At 44.0% G+C, this 14,244-nt stretch overlaps 1 protein-coding gene across 11 annotated transcripts in view; it reads left to right on the forward strand.

The window, feature by feature from the left end:
• Positions 1-14,244, forward strand: part of huwe1 (HECT, UBA and WWE domain containing E3 ubiquitin protein ligase 1) — a 42,263-nt gene that overhangs the window by 23,441 nt on the left and 4,578 nt on the right. For 7 of the 11 annotated variants that reach the window (XM_040153360.1, XM_040153367.1, XM_040153365.1 and 4 more), the window contains 27 exons: positions 333-556; positions 656-867; positions 986-1,168; positions 1,889-2,061; positions 2,148-2,287; positions 2,486-2,561; positions 2,839-2,937; positions 3,228-3,355; positions 3,441-3,600; positions 3,791-4,019; positions 4,136-4,314; positions 4,408-4,497; positions 5,354-5,514; positions 5,631-5,673; positions 6,511-6,882; positions 7,083-7,293; positions 7,801-7,925; positions 8,021-8,241; positions 8,400-8,791; positions 8,993-9,656; positions 9,783-10,503; positions 10,629-10,720; positions 11,984-12,140; positions 12,244-12,376; positions 12,595-12,809; positions 12,915-13,156; positions 13,979-14,081. In XM_040153360.1, the coding sequence (XP_040009294.1) occupies positions 333-556; positions 656-867; positions 986-1,168; positions 1,889-2,061; positions 2,148-2,287; positions 2,486-2,561; positions 2,839-2,937; positions 3,228-3,355; positions 3,441-3,600; positions 3,791-4,019; positions 4,136-4,314; positions 4,408-4,497; positions 5,354-5,514; positions 5,631-5,673; positions 6,511-6,882; positions 7,083-7,293; positions 7,801-7,925; positions 8,021-8,241; positions 8,400-8,791; positions 8,993-9,656; positions 9,783-10,503; positions 10,629-10,720; positions 11,984-12,140; positions 12,244-12,376; positions 12,595-12,809; positions 12,915-13,156; positions 13,979-14,081 (5,745 nt within the window). The remainder of the gene's footprint in view (positions 1-332; positions 557-655; positions 868-985; positions 1,169-1,888; positions 2,062-2,147; positions 2,288-2,485; positions 2,562-2,838; positions 2,938-3,227; positions 3,356-3,440; positions 3,601-3,790; positions 4,020-4,135; positions 4,315-4,407; positions 4,498-5,353; positions 5,515-5,630; positions 5,674-6,510; positions 6,883-7,082; positions 7,294-7,800; positions 7,926-8,020; positions 8,242-8,399; positions 8,792-8,992; positions 9,657-9,782; positions 10,504-10,628; positions 10,721-11,983; positions 12,141-12,243; positions 12,377-12,594; positions 12,810-12,914; positions 13,157-13,978; positions 14,082-14,244) is intronic. The other 4 variants (XM_040153366.1, XM_040153370.1, XM_040153369.1 and 1 more) reach the window with 3 other exon arrangements.

Below are 14,244 nucleotides of genomic sequence, written 5' to 3' on the forward strand. Positions count from 1 at the left end.
AAAGTGTAGCAGACAAAGTCACCCAATCTAATTCAACTGTTTTAGCTCACCAATGAATTAATCAAATGATTAGATGAAAATACCCATTTCAAAGAATACTGCAGAACATTGCTCTGATGTGTTCATTGTTATTTGCCTTACTAAGATTTTTGTATTTTCAGCCCAAAATAAACCACAAAACAGCTTAAATGTGCCCCAGAACAGGTGTAACATTTGTTTTTAAAGACCTAACTTTGGCTTGAGTCGAACTGTTTATTTATGCAAGACAGTCCCACATTTTAGTGTGTGAAGTGAACATGATATGTGTATCCTATAATTCTGTTTTCCCTCAGCCTCCACACCAGAAGAGATGCGGGAGGAGAAGAAAGAACAGGAGGGAGAGAAGGGTACCAGCTCAGATGAGGGTAAAGCAGCTAAAGTAAAGGCAAGCAAGCCTCTAATGCCTACCTCCACCATCCTGAGACTGCTGGCTGAACTGGTGCGCTCCTATGTGGGTATTGCCACGTTAATTGCCTCCTACTGCTACACTGCTGGACAGTCTGAGCTTATTAAGGAGGTTGGTAGTTAAAATCTTGTCAGCCCTTCACACCTCTGTATTGTCATGTCTTTAATGTAAAATTTTCCTCTTAACCCATTTTGACCTGCATCCTAACAGGATTGCAGTGTTCTAGCCTTTGTGCTCGACCACTTGCTGCCCCACACCCAGAATTCAGAGGACAAGGACACCCCAGCCTTGGCACGTCTCTTCCTAGCCAGCCTGGCAGCTGCTGGCACAGGCACTGATGCCCAGGTGGCCCTAGTCAATGAGGTGAAGGCTGCCCTTAGCCGGGCACTAGCAATGGCAGAAGGCACAGAAAAACATGCCAGGTAAACAGCATTAAAAACATGTAAACCAACCTTATATTGGTTGGTTGGTAATTTATACGGATCTTTGCAAACTCGTATTCACATTCCCAATGTTTGACCTGACACATCTATTTCACAGGCTTCAGGCAGTGATGTGCATCATAAGCACTATCATGGAATCATGTCCCTCCACGTCCAGTTTCTATAGCACTGCAGCAGCCAAGACACAACACAATGGCATGAACAATATCATAAGGCTCTTTCTCAAGAAAGGACTGGTTAACGACTTGGCCCGTGTGCCTCACAGCTTGGATTTGTCCAGGTACATGATGACACCATATTGATTTAAATTGCATATTGCTTTGCAATTTGGTTGGTATTAAACTGGGGGCCTTTTTCACACAGTTTGATTTATGGATTAGCCAGTTAAAGGGGCCCTGTGGCCCTCTTGTAGGCAACAAAGGTTGTGTTTATATTCAGTGTTACTCACCGAAACAATGTGTCCTTGAGGTGTAACAAAAGTGGCAATTGCATTTCCGTCCTAATAAAACACTCAAGCCTTTTTTATTAGTACTTTACATTCATGTTTACTAGTTTGCAGTCTCGTTCGTCCCTGTCTTTTTGGCGAATTGCTGCATATCTTTGCATATTACTGCCACCTGTAGATCAGTGAAATAGTGTGTCCCCATTGGCTGGACTGTGTACCAAATGAGCACCGTGCACACGTGCATTAGATAAACAAAATGGGCTCCATAGCATTACTAGTGGTCTAAATCTCTAAAGGGAACCTTCAACTTTACACACCTCAATTTAAACCTGGATAGGTCATCATTGCAACCTAAAACCAGGGCTGACTGTGGTTGTTGGTGACCCTTTCTTTCCTTGATCACAGATTATAAGATAGTAAACCAGATAATTCAAAAATAGCAAACAATGTTAAACTTGAGTAGTTCTATTTCGAGGCAGGTTGGCTATGCAAAAAAAAAGTATGTATGTCAGTATGAATTGACTCCATATTCTTCCCTTACATCATTTGGTATAGTCCCAACATGGCCAACACAGTGAATGCTGCCCTGAAGCCTCTGGAGACTCTATCCCGCATTGTTAACCAGCCCAGCAGTCTTTTTGGGGGCAAAGGAGGATCCAGCAAGAACAAAGCTGAAAATGATACCGTGGGCACTGCCAGAGACAGCAACAGCAACACTCAGGACCAAGGTATCGACATGAGAAGATGAGGTATTTTAAAACTCTACATCCAGTGATTCCAAATATCTCTGTTGCTGATATGACATCTATTTCAGGAGAGTCTGGTGAGGCAGAGCCAGTGGAAGGCAACCACAGGGTGCAGGGTACAGACAGCGACCTGATGGATGGAGAGGCCGAGGGAGACACTGTTGTCATTGCTGGTCAGCCAGAGGTTCTCAGCACACAGGCTATGCAGGTGATTGACGTTGTATTACGCATAATACTCATGCTATACTCAATACTCACATAATACAAATAGTATTTCACAACATTACCTTATCTGTAACCTCTGTCATTACTGGCCATAACATAAAAGTGGGTGTGACCAAAGATAGATATTTTATCTCCAAGGTGTTGCAATCATTTCTTCTTGCATATCATTTTCTATGCTTAGGTAGAAAATGAGTTGGTGGATCTGATTGATGAGCTGCTGGAGAGAGATGCTGGCACTGTCAACAGCACAATTATAGGTAAGCCACTGAAATAATTTAGGAAGGGACAACAAGGGTAGACGGTAAACAGGCAAGGTTAGGATAGTTGTGTGCACAGCCCCTAACCTTCAGTGGGATAGGTGCTGGATTTAAAAAAAAAAAAAACAAAATAACAGAGTGCCTGCATAATGGAATCATAGCTCCCTTTGATTTTATGCTTTTTATCATATGTGATTCCAGAGTGCGAGTACTCCTTGTATTGCACACAGGCAAATAAACAACAAGTGTATCACTAGCAGTCTGTTCTGTCAATCAGTGGGACGCAGCGGTGAAGATGAATCGCAAGAGGATGTGTTGATGGATGAAGCCCCCTCCAATATTAGCCAGGCATCTACTCTTCAGGCCAACCGGGAAGGTAAGACATTGACACATCAGAACATTATGTGTTTATCATGATAAATAACCTCACGGTTGTTGTGACTTCCATTTTTTTTGGGGGGGGGGGGAGTTTTCCCTTATCCGATTCAGGGGTCTAATGACAAAGGGTGTTTTAATGCTGTACAAATTAAGCCGCTTGAGGCAAATTTGAGATTTGTGATTTTTGGCTATATACTGCAAATACAATTTGACCTGAGTGTTCTTACTGACAGTTTCTTACTTTATAAGATCTTCTTGTAAGGGACTGTGTGTTTCTCTTTCCATCAGACTCCATGAACATCCTGGAACCAGAGGATGAGGAACACACACAGGAGGAAGATTCTAGTGGCAGCAATGATGATGAAGACAGCCAGGATGAAGAGGAGGAGGAGGAAGAGGAGGAGGAGGAGGATCAGGTATGGGTTAATGCAATCAAGTTAAGTAAACAAGTCCTAATTGTTGCTTATTCTTAAGACTCATGGCTGCTACTTTTCCCTCAAGGATGATGAAGAAGGAGATGAGGATGATGATGATGAAGGTTCAGAAATGGAGTTGGACGAGGACTTCCCTGACATTAATGCTGCACCACACATCCGCTTCGAAAGGTTTGACAGGGATGATGACCTCATCATAGAGTTTGACAACATGTTCTCCAACAACGGTAAGCAGTGTCATTTAGTACTGTCAATTACTCAGGTAAATGTATTATTTGTCGGAATTTTTGCCAATTTTTCTCCCACAGTTTCAATTTGAGTCATTTAAGAAATTGGTTTGCAATGAAGTCCATCTTATGTACCATCTCATCTAAGTCCATCTAATGTCTGCCTACTGTTCTGTTATTTTTCCATCAGCTGACATCCCTCCCTCCCCAGGCAACATCCCCAGCTCCCACCCACTTATGGTGCGCCATGCTGACCACGGTTCCCTCACACTAGGTGTGGCAGGCACTAGCAGCCGCCTAGCACAGGGCATGGGTCGCAGCCAGCGGACACTGCGCCAGCTCACAGCCAATAGTGGACACACCATCCACGTCCACTACCCTGGCAATCGCCAGCCCAACCCACCACTCATCTTGCAAAGGTGAAAGCATTTTTTTTGATGGCTGTTTTAAACAGCACATCTGTTTTGCAATGTGTGCTTTCTTTGAGTGATATTTCTAATCAAAATGTCTTTTCCTTCACTACTCCCTTCTTTAGATTGTTGGGCCCCAGTGCTGCAGCAGACATTTTACAGCTGTCCAGCTCTCTGCCTCTGCAGTCCCGTGGTCGTGCCCGCCTTTTGGTTGGAAATGAGGATGTGCACATCATCGCTCGTTCTGATGACGAGTTGTTGGATGACTTTTTCCACGAGCAGAGCAGTACTGGGGGACAAGCAGGTGAGAATTACTATGGTTTGTCGTTAATATAATGGTCTTTAGGTTTAGTATTACCCTGAATTCCTAACATGTTTGTTCTTTCTGTCTCTCTAGGCACCCTCTCTAGTATTCCGACTGCCTTAACCAGATGGACAGATGAGTGTAAAGTGCTGGATGCCGAGAGTATGCATGACTGTGTAGCAGGTAGGTTAGTTCAAGACTGGAAACTCATGAAGATTAATTTGATTTTATCACTAAATTGCTTTATGATCATGTACCTCAATATTGATTATGTGACAATATTTTGAGGTAGGCTACTGTTGCTTTCAGTAAATATCTACATTTTTGTGAATTTAATCAGTAATAATTTGGATCTGATGGCCAAGTAGTTGGAAGTATTCACTCAGCTCTCTGCACTTTATTACACATTTTTAAGAACTACAATTACATCTTGGTTCCAGTCTTACTTGTTGAAAATGAAATCCTGTAATGCTCTGAAAGTTGTGACCAAAAGCATGGCTGTCTAATAGAAAGGGAGACATCCCTGAGTGCAGTATGCATACATTTTTTACTATGTATACTTGATAATTAAACATCATAAGTAATTCAGACAGTCTGAAGACCTGCTTTTTAGTCAAGTACTTGAATTGATATAGGGTTCAGCAGGTTTTCTGAGAAAACACAAACCATGACAACACTTGCAGTTCATAGTAAGGTTTTTTGTTTTTTTTTGTAACATATTCACTCTTCCTTGGTGTAATTTATTACTAACCACGGCAGTAGGAGCAGGACACGAGAACTTTCATTTTGTTGACAATAATGACAGAATCAAGGGTAGGGATTCACAAAGAGAATCAATTGGAGTGAATGATATAATTTAATCCCACATTAATCTTAAATTTCTTCCCAATTCATGAACAGTAAAAACTGTTTTTACTGATTTAAATCAGTGCACCATGTTTAATATCCTAACCATTAACTGTGACTTGCTGACGTCTTGCACCTTTTTAAATTACAGCCACAACAAAGGATGAATTCTGAAATCTGTGTTTGCTTTCAGTGGTGAAGGTGCCTATCTTGCAGCATCTAGAGAGTCTGCGAGATGAGGAGCTGGAAGAGCGTAGGGAGAAGAGAAGGAGGCAGCTGGCTGAGGAGGAGGAGTCTAAGCAGAATGAGAGGAGGGCTTCTGTAGCAGAACAAGCCAGGGAACAGAGCATGCAGGTTGGCAAATAATACATTTGTTGGCTGTGTTGAAGGGAGTTTTCAAACATAGAAGTGTATGCACCTTTTAGCAGTTATATTAACGTTTAGCTAATGTCATCTGTTTTTGTCCATAGGGCTCTGGATTGGGGACAGTTAATGGTGCAGAGAACACTGCAGGTACTGACATTTGTATAGATTTTTTTTTTTGTTTTGCTTTATTTTTGTTTTTTTTGGTCAATGTTCAAAGTCCTGGACCTGTCTGAAATGGACACATCTCAGTGATGGGCACTCAGAGGCAAGCTGCCAACAAAGCGTGCTGTGGGATGAGGTAGTAGTTTGTATAGTTTTAGGATCACACCAGATCTGGGAGATAACTATACAGTCTACTGTCTTTCTTATGGCAACGCCATACCAGCTCAGCATCTTCATCTGCTGCAAAGGAGATCCATTCTTAACCTGCAAATAGCTCAGATAATTATCAGACTGAAAATATCGGATCCTACATTGCTGTCTTAAGCACCCGATTCCAGATATTTACATTATATCTCAGGTGTACAATGTTGCTTCATGTGTAGCTTGTAATTCGGTGTTTTTCTGCAGTCGGCTGTGCTGTGGTGAGGTAGTAAGTTGTGTTGTTGTTGGGGATCAGGATTATGCACCCCGTTTAGGAGATAACTATACAACTTACTGCCTTCCTCAGCAGAGGCTATTGGCATCTCTGTAGAAAATGATGTTCTGTTAAGTTTGGGCTGCAATTGTGTATAGAGAAAATGTTTGTTTTCTATGATTGTTTAAATATTGTAATGGCCTATTTAATAATTTAAGTATTAGTAAAGGTAGTCACTTGCAACAACTATGGAGTAGTATTTTCAGAATGAGTATTTTACTTTTTTTAAACCTTGTAATTATGTTTAGTCACTGAAAAAATAAAGATAAGTAAGGTTTTGTTTCTGTCAAGAATGTCTAGAAACTATATCTTTGTCTTCACATACGTTTTCTCTCTGGATTTTGCAGAGGGAGAGCAGGCTCAGGGTGGTACAGTGTCATGTCTGGACCCACCCAGGGTCTCAGAGGGCTTCCTCACTGCTCCCCCATCTGGAGAGGTCACTCCCACCACACCTGCGCCTCATGAACAGGCTCTAGTCTCCCTGGAGACTGCGATCAGTCAGCAGGTCCACCAGCCAATTGCTGACCTGCTTCTGGCTGAGTCGCATGCCAGCTCACTGGCTGCTCTGGCAGGGGCAGGCCTTCCACCCTTGTCGGCAGCTGAAAGACCAAACAGTGAAGCGGAGGCATCTCAGATGGAAATGTCCCCAGCACCCACAATTGGTGAGAGAGTCGGAGGAGGAGGAGGAGGAGGAGGAGCGTTGGATGAAGGCAGGGAAGGTAGATTAACTTTGAAAACTCTCTTTATACAGACTGGCCAACAGTAAGGACACACATCTTTAATGTAAATGATGATGTCGATCCTGGTTGTAGCTAGGACACTGTGAAATACAAATCAATCACCCAAGGAATTTTACTACAGTATGTTACCTAATTTTCTATCCCTTACCTTCACTGTGTTTTTATTTCCTTTTTTTCAGCCTCCCTAAGTCCAGACATTGTGGAGACCTCAGAGCCTGCAGTAGTGGGTGTGTCACAACTGGAAGGGTCACCCATGGATACCAGCAGCCCTGCCTCTGCCACTCAGGAAGAAGTTGCTCCCAACCCTGCCCAGACCACCCAGCTGTCTCAGGAGCTTTCTGGTAGTGGGGAGAGTGGGCTGACTGACAGGCAGACAGATGCAGAGACTGGGTGTGTAGCTTGGAGTATCAATTCTAACCAAATCTAATCTAATCTAAAAAGCAGTATCATGTGCCCTTTTTTTCTCTTGGTCAAATAACCATAAATGTATATATGGAAAGTTACAGGTTGTGTAAAATGCCAACCCCCTTTTCATGTGTTTGTCCTATACAAAACAAAGGAAATAAATTGGAGTTGAAATCTGTTTCCCATCAGCTTCTTTTGCCCCATTTCAGTTAACATTCAGTTTTCAGAATTTGTGCATCAACTCAGTTTAAGGTATTTTGTGAAATGCATTTTTGTATCCCTTTTGACTGGTTTTAAGAATAGTTGGTTCATTTGTTCTTCTAACAAGCACTTTGCCAAAACAAAACTATTTCATAGTTGAGTTAAATCTTCTCTTAGGATTGTAAGCCCATTCAACTAAGTTTGACACTGTATAATCAGCTAAGTATATCATCACACAAATTTTTGCTGACTGATGATAACCGTTTTTTTTTTTTAATCTTATGTTTACAGCTCCACTTCTGTGTCATCCCCTGGGGAAACGATGCCAAGGAGTGATAGTGCTGACAGCCAGTCTCAGGCCATACAGGAAGAGCCCCTTCCATCCACCAGCAATGACGAGGAGGATCCACTTGCAGGTAAAATGAATTTCTACCATACTTTTGCTGCAGTTTTTAATATTTTTAATACAATATTACACCTCACAATGGTTATTATGTTTCTGTTTTGGCAGGCATCAGTCTGCCAGAGGGTGTGGATCCCTCTTTCCTGGCAGCTCTTCCTGAGGACATCCGTCGAGAGGTGCTGCAAAATCAGCTTGGCATCAGACCACCCTCCCGTCCTCCTCCTGCCACCACCATGCCTTCCTCTACTGCACCTGTACTGGGAGGACCAGGGGTAACAGAGGTCAGCCCTGAGTTCCTGGCAGCCTTGCCACCTGCCATCCAGGAAGAGGTGAGAGACTCTTCTCAGGAATAATAACAGATTAGAATAGACAAAATGTTTATTTTTAGATCTTCCAACTGGGGAAAAGATATTATGAATCGCAAGCAAATTACTAAAGTAGTCAGATAAACAGTTCTTTGAACTAAGCATGCTGTTGGTAATCTTAGGTTCTTGCCCAGCAACGGGCAGAGCAGCAGCGCAGGGAGCTAGCCCAGCAGCCTCCACAGGGAGACACGCCTTTGGATCCAGTCACCTTCATCCAGACGCTGCCCTCAGAGCTCCGGCGTAGTGTCCTGGAGGACATGGAGGACAGTGTGTTGGCTGTCATGCCCCCAGACATTGCTGCTGAAGCAGCTGCGTTGCGTAGAGAGCAAGAGGCACGCCAGAGGCAACTGATGCATGAGAGGCTGTTTGGTCATAGCTCATCTTCAGCCCTATCAGCCATCTTGCGCTCACCAGCCTTCACCAGTCGGTTAGGGAGCAATCGTGGCGTCCAGTACACCCGGCTGGCTGTGCAGAGAGGAGGCACGTTTCAGATGGGGGGAGGAACAAACCACAGGTGAGAGAAAAGTTATTCAGTTTTGAGAATCCAAAATTTCTGCTTTTTTTTTTTAATTTTTTTATTTAATGTTAAAGTATATATATATGTATGAGGGATTTAAGAAGTTTTTGACTTTTGTTATTGAAAATGTTCTAGGTAGTCTTGATCAACCACTTTGACAGGCGACAAACTCAATTTGTTTTCCTTTTGCTTCCTCAGACCATCCAGTTCTAGCGTGGACTCCTTGTTGCGTCTGCGCGGTCGACTGCTGCTGGACCACGAGGCCTTGTCCTGCTTGCTGGTTTTGCTTTTTGTGGATGAACCGAAGCTTAACACCAGCCGTTTACACCGCGTGCTCAGGAACCTCTGCTACCACTCTCAGACACGTGGGTGGGTCATACGCAGCCTGTTATCCATCCTCCAACGCAGCAGCGAAAGTGAGGTGTGTGTGGAGACCTCACGTCTAGAAGACTCTCGTGGCAAGAGGAGCACCCAGGGAGGCTGTGGAGGAAAAGGCTCGGCTACCTCCTCCCTCTCCTCTTCATCCTCCTCTTCTTCTTCTTCATCCTCATCGTCCTCCTTAGAGCTACTGAACAGGGTGGAGTCCCGCAGCTCCAGCCAGCTTTCCTGGCTCTCCGTTTCTATGGATGCAGCCTTGGGCTGCCGGACAAACATTTTCCAGATTCAGCGGGCCTCAGGTAGAAAGCACGCTGACCGGCACTCAGCTGGGGGTTCTACAGGATCTGGAACATTGGGAGGAGTTTCAGGTGCTGCTGCAGGTGTCACGTGTGCTGGAGGTGGAGGCTCCACTGTCCACATCCACCCACAAGCTGCCCCAGTGGTCTGTCGACACGTATTGGACACACTTATCCAGCTAGCTAAGGTGAGGTTCCTCCTATTTTCATCTACATCTGCCATATCATCTATTGTATATTCCATGCTGTAGGAGAAAAAAAAAGTCACTTAAGTTATAATTGAAGTTCTTTTTGTTTCTTGTCTATCCCTGCAGGTGTTTCCCAGCCACTTCACCCAGCAGCGCTGTAAGGATCTGTCAGCATCATCTTCTGACCTGGACTCACGTCTTTGTTCAGGCTCATCTGGGGGAGGGGGTGGAGGTGGGGGCTCCAGGTCAGGTTCACAGTCTCAAAGCAACCCCAGCTCCAATGCCTCCAACACACAGAATTCCTTGGGCTCTTCTGCCATTACTCCCCAGTCTCTGGGTATCTCTACCGATTTTTGGGACCTGCTGGTCAAGCTGGACAACATGAATGTCAGCCGCAAGGGCAAAGCCTCTATGAAGACAGTGCCTCTGGGGGGAAGTGCAGAGGCTGAGGGGGCCCAGTTCAGCCTGGAGACCTCCCCTCTAGGCCAGCTGATGAACATGCTGTCCCACCCAGTAATCAGACGGAGCTCCTTGCTCACTGAAAAGCTGCTGCGTCTGCTCTCCCTCATATCCATTGCCCTGCCTGACAACAAGGCCAACGAGGTGCCTGCTGGACACCCCACCCCACAGGCTGCCAACTCCACTACGGCAACCAGCTCAGGAGCCACAGCCCCAGTCACAACACAGGTCACGGCATCAGTAGGCTCTACCCAGCCCACTTTAGCAGGCCCAGGGGCCTCTGTAGGAGCTGCAGCCCAAGGTACATCCTCAGGGACAAGTCTAGCAGTCTCCCAGACATCCTCTACAACAATCTCTATACCCACGTCCACTGGAACAACTTCTACAGGTAGTGTCAATTTATTCCAAGATAAAATTTCATCAGTTCATTTAGGCATTACAGTGTAAAAGAGATTAGTAAATAAGTATTAGAAAATAAGGATGACCATTTTTGGGGGTGTTTTGCCAAAACAGGGAAACAGAGGGGCACTACTTCCAGTACAGAGAGTGACAACAAGATGGCCTCCACTGGACTCACAGAGAAACAGCTTCAACTCTCTGTGGAGGTATGGAAAAACAAGTTGAAAAATTTTCACAGGGTCTCACTCATACTGTCATCACGAAATGTGTGTAAATTTTCATTACTGCTCATGGAAAAGTTTCGCTTTGAATCAAACTTGTTTTTTCCAAGATATTTGTCTTGATAACGTCTGCTCAGTATCAGTTGAGGCAAGCCAGTTAGCAAACTAAGGGGTCATCTAAGTTTAGATGATGATGATAAAGAGCAGAGCCAAATTTTAAATTTGAGTCAAGAGACACATTTGGCTTATGGCTCTGGGCTTGTATTCAGTATTTTCTGAATATTTAAAAAAGGAGTTGCCTAAGATATAAGTCATAAATCTGCAGAACAAATATTAAGTAGTTGTTAAAATGTCCTTTTAAATAAGGGGCACGGGCTGAACAAAGCATGAGCCCCAAGACCTTAAACCCCAAATTTCTCTTAACTTTTTTGTTTCTGGAAGAAATGTCTGAGCTTTCCTAACCACGTAGAGGACCGTGTTTACTTTTAGCTGCATTGAACATTGAACATTTACTACTTTAAATGTGTGAATTGTTTGAGTTTTTCCGTGAAAATCTTTGATTCAACAAGCTTTACGGTAGTAAAAAAAAAGGTGTCAGTTGCATCTGCCTTGCGGGCGCACCACCATATATCTTTGCTTTGATCTACTTCAACACACTTACCAATTGACACGGCTATGTTTTGTGCATGGTTTTGCATCAAAGTTTATGTCACTGTTGGAAGTTTTGTGGGTGGATGGAGTATTAATGGGTACCTGGACTGTGACATCCATCAGTTGAAGACTTCTTTTAGTCTAACTGTCTGCATTAGTAAGCAAGCAAGCAAACTTAATTTATATTAAAAACAAGAAGAAATAAATGTTTAAACCACAAGAAGATGTGCATTGAGTGGCTTTTCTGAAACTTTCTAGGAGATTGTTCAGACTTGAGGAGCGACAACAGCAGTATTTTCTTGAACTTGGAGTAGCCACAGGTCTTGCAGCCTGGACATGTGCGCATTTCGTAGCAAGACGGATCAATTAGTCCAATCATTAGTGACCCATTATATTGACAGTCTTAAGCGAATTTTGTCTCAGACACAGTTGGACTGTGACATGAACAGTTAGTATTCCTTAACAATCATTTACTCCCGTTCACTCTTTTCAACAAAGGCCAATTGATCTTTTTGTGTTTCTTAAACCTTTCTGCAACTTGATTAATAATCCCTGAAATGTTTTCTCAAAAACAACTCTTTTCCTTCTCCTAAAAAGGTGTTGACGTCTCACTCATGTTCAGAGGAGGGTCTGGAGGATGCAGCTAACATTCTGCTGCAGCTATCAAGAGGAGACAGTGCCACCAGAGACACTGTACTCAGACTCCTGCTCAGTGGAGCTAGACACCTCGGATACACTCTTTGCAAACAGATCGGTTAGTGCTGGGGAACTATACAGATGCCAGTTTTCATCCTATTTAAGAAAATAGTTTGTTTTTTTTTCTTTATATAACAATTTGAACATTTCCCCTCTCTTAGGCACATTACTGGCCGAACTTAGAGAGTACAACTTGGAGCAGCAGAGACGGGCACAAGCTGATTCGCATTCCCCGGATGCTCCTCCTGAGGATTCCTCCATCTCAGCCAGACTCAAGGGCAAGATGACCAGCAGGTTAGCTAGTTATGACTTTGGGCTGCCCATTGATACCAGGATGTCAACACACAACCTAATGTCACTGGGCTTGTAACAGGGACTGGCAGACTGACTGTTTAATCTAAACTAATTAAATTATCCCAAGTTATATTACAGTATTTAATTATGATATCTGCTTTAACATAAAGGTTAGTTTCTCAAAACTACAATTTCCTTTACCTTGTATGCATTTGTTGGTTGGGGCACAGGTTTGATGGGTCAGAGAGCGTGGTGATTGTAGCTGCACAGAAGCGCACACTCGGGGGACGTGAACTACAGCTTCCATGTATGAGCTCACTAACCTCCAAGACCTCGACGCAGAAGTTTTTCTTGCGAGTGCTGCAGGTCATTATCCAGCTCCGTGAGGACACACGGCGTGCCAACAAGAAAGCCAAACAGACAGGGCGATTGGGTAAGATGATGTTACATACACAGTACATATTCTTGATGTATGCATACAATATCCTGATGCTCTATCTAGTGATGAAACGCCTTTCCTCCCTCTCTGAATGGCCAGGCTCCACCAGTTTGGGATCAGCCAGCAGCATCCAGGCTGCGGTGCGTCAGCTGGAAGCTGAAGCTGACGCCATCATCCAGATGGTGAGAGAGGGTCAGCGGGCACGCCGTCTCCAACAGGCCCCCCCACCCACCGCCTCTTCTGCCTCTGCCGCCGTCGCTGCCGCTGCCGGATCCTCAGTGGCAGCCCCCCATGCTCCCACTGGTGCTGCCCCCCCTGCTGGCACGGCTGCTGCTGCCACGGTTAGCATGGGCTACACTGACAGCAGGCATACTCTTACTCACACACTGCACACACTTATTTTAGGAGACCATTTGAAAGATGAAAAAAAAGAACATTGACTTCATAGTATGACCATCACAGCATAGTAACTTCAAAATTACTGTGGTGGTCATCAAGATAAATGCTATGAAATGGCTAATAGCTACTGACATGCATCAAGCCTAATTCGACTCTGCCTCTCCTGGCTTTGTGAATTTTGGAAATTCATAAGCTAATCCATTACTTGTGATGCATATCTGTCATATTTTGAAAAAATTGACCATAGTTGGCCTTTTATATTGTAATGCATTGAATTATCCTTGAACAACATAATGCAGTGTGCAGTCAGCCTACAGCCTGCTACCTCAAGTGGTTTATGCATAGTGACAATGGTTACACTGCTTCCATGATGAACACTGACAGCCCCAACAGAAGGAGAGATGTGCTAGTGATCCACTGCATTCTACATCAGTGTCTCTGCATTGACATACTCTACTGTGGAAATGATCTCTGTGTGAATGTGCTGCCTGCTCCAAACTGTTTGATCTATACCACTGAAGCTGTGTGTTTGCTGGCTGACATGGCTTCATGCTTTTGGCATTCCCTCCTTCCCTACTCTGTCCCAGTAACACTCCTCTCTCAGTGGATCATGAGAATGTCATTTTGCATGGCAGTATCAGTCATGATGGAATACCATGAAAAAGAAAACTGTTACGTTAATAATTAATTCTGCCATGTTTTTTCTGCCTGGTGTTCATCCTCTGTCTCTGCCTCTCTGGTCCTTCCTGGTTTGTTTTCTGTAGTCTGAAGTGCAATCAATGTCAGAAGCCCAGGCAGCCCAGAGAGACGACTCTCCAATGGATGTGGACCAGCCTTCTCCTCTAGAGCAGGACCCTGCGCCTCTGGGTATGACGCACTTGAAAACTGTTCAAACTGCTAATTACGATTTAAATACCTGCTGATTCGCTGTGTTTTCTTCAGTAAATGCCCCCCAAATCCAGTGAGAACCCTTCTGATATAATCCTTTTGGATTTTTCCCTGGAATTTTAGTTAAACAGTTGCACAGTGA

The sequence above is a fragment of the Xiphias gladius genome, chromosome 18 (genome assembly GCF_016859285.1).
Source record: "Xiphias gladius isolate SHS-SW01 ecotype Sanya breed wild chromosome 18, ASM1685928v1, whole genome shotgun sequence".
In the NCBI taxonomy this organism is placed as follows: Eukaryota; Metazoa; Chordata; class Actinopteri; order Istiophoriformes; family Xiphiidae; genus Xiphias; species Xiphias gladius.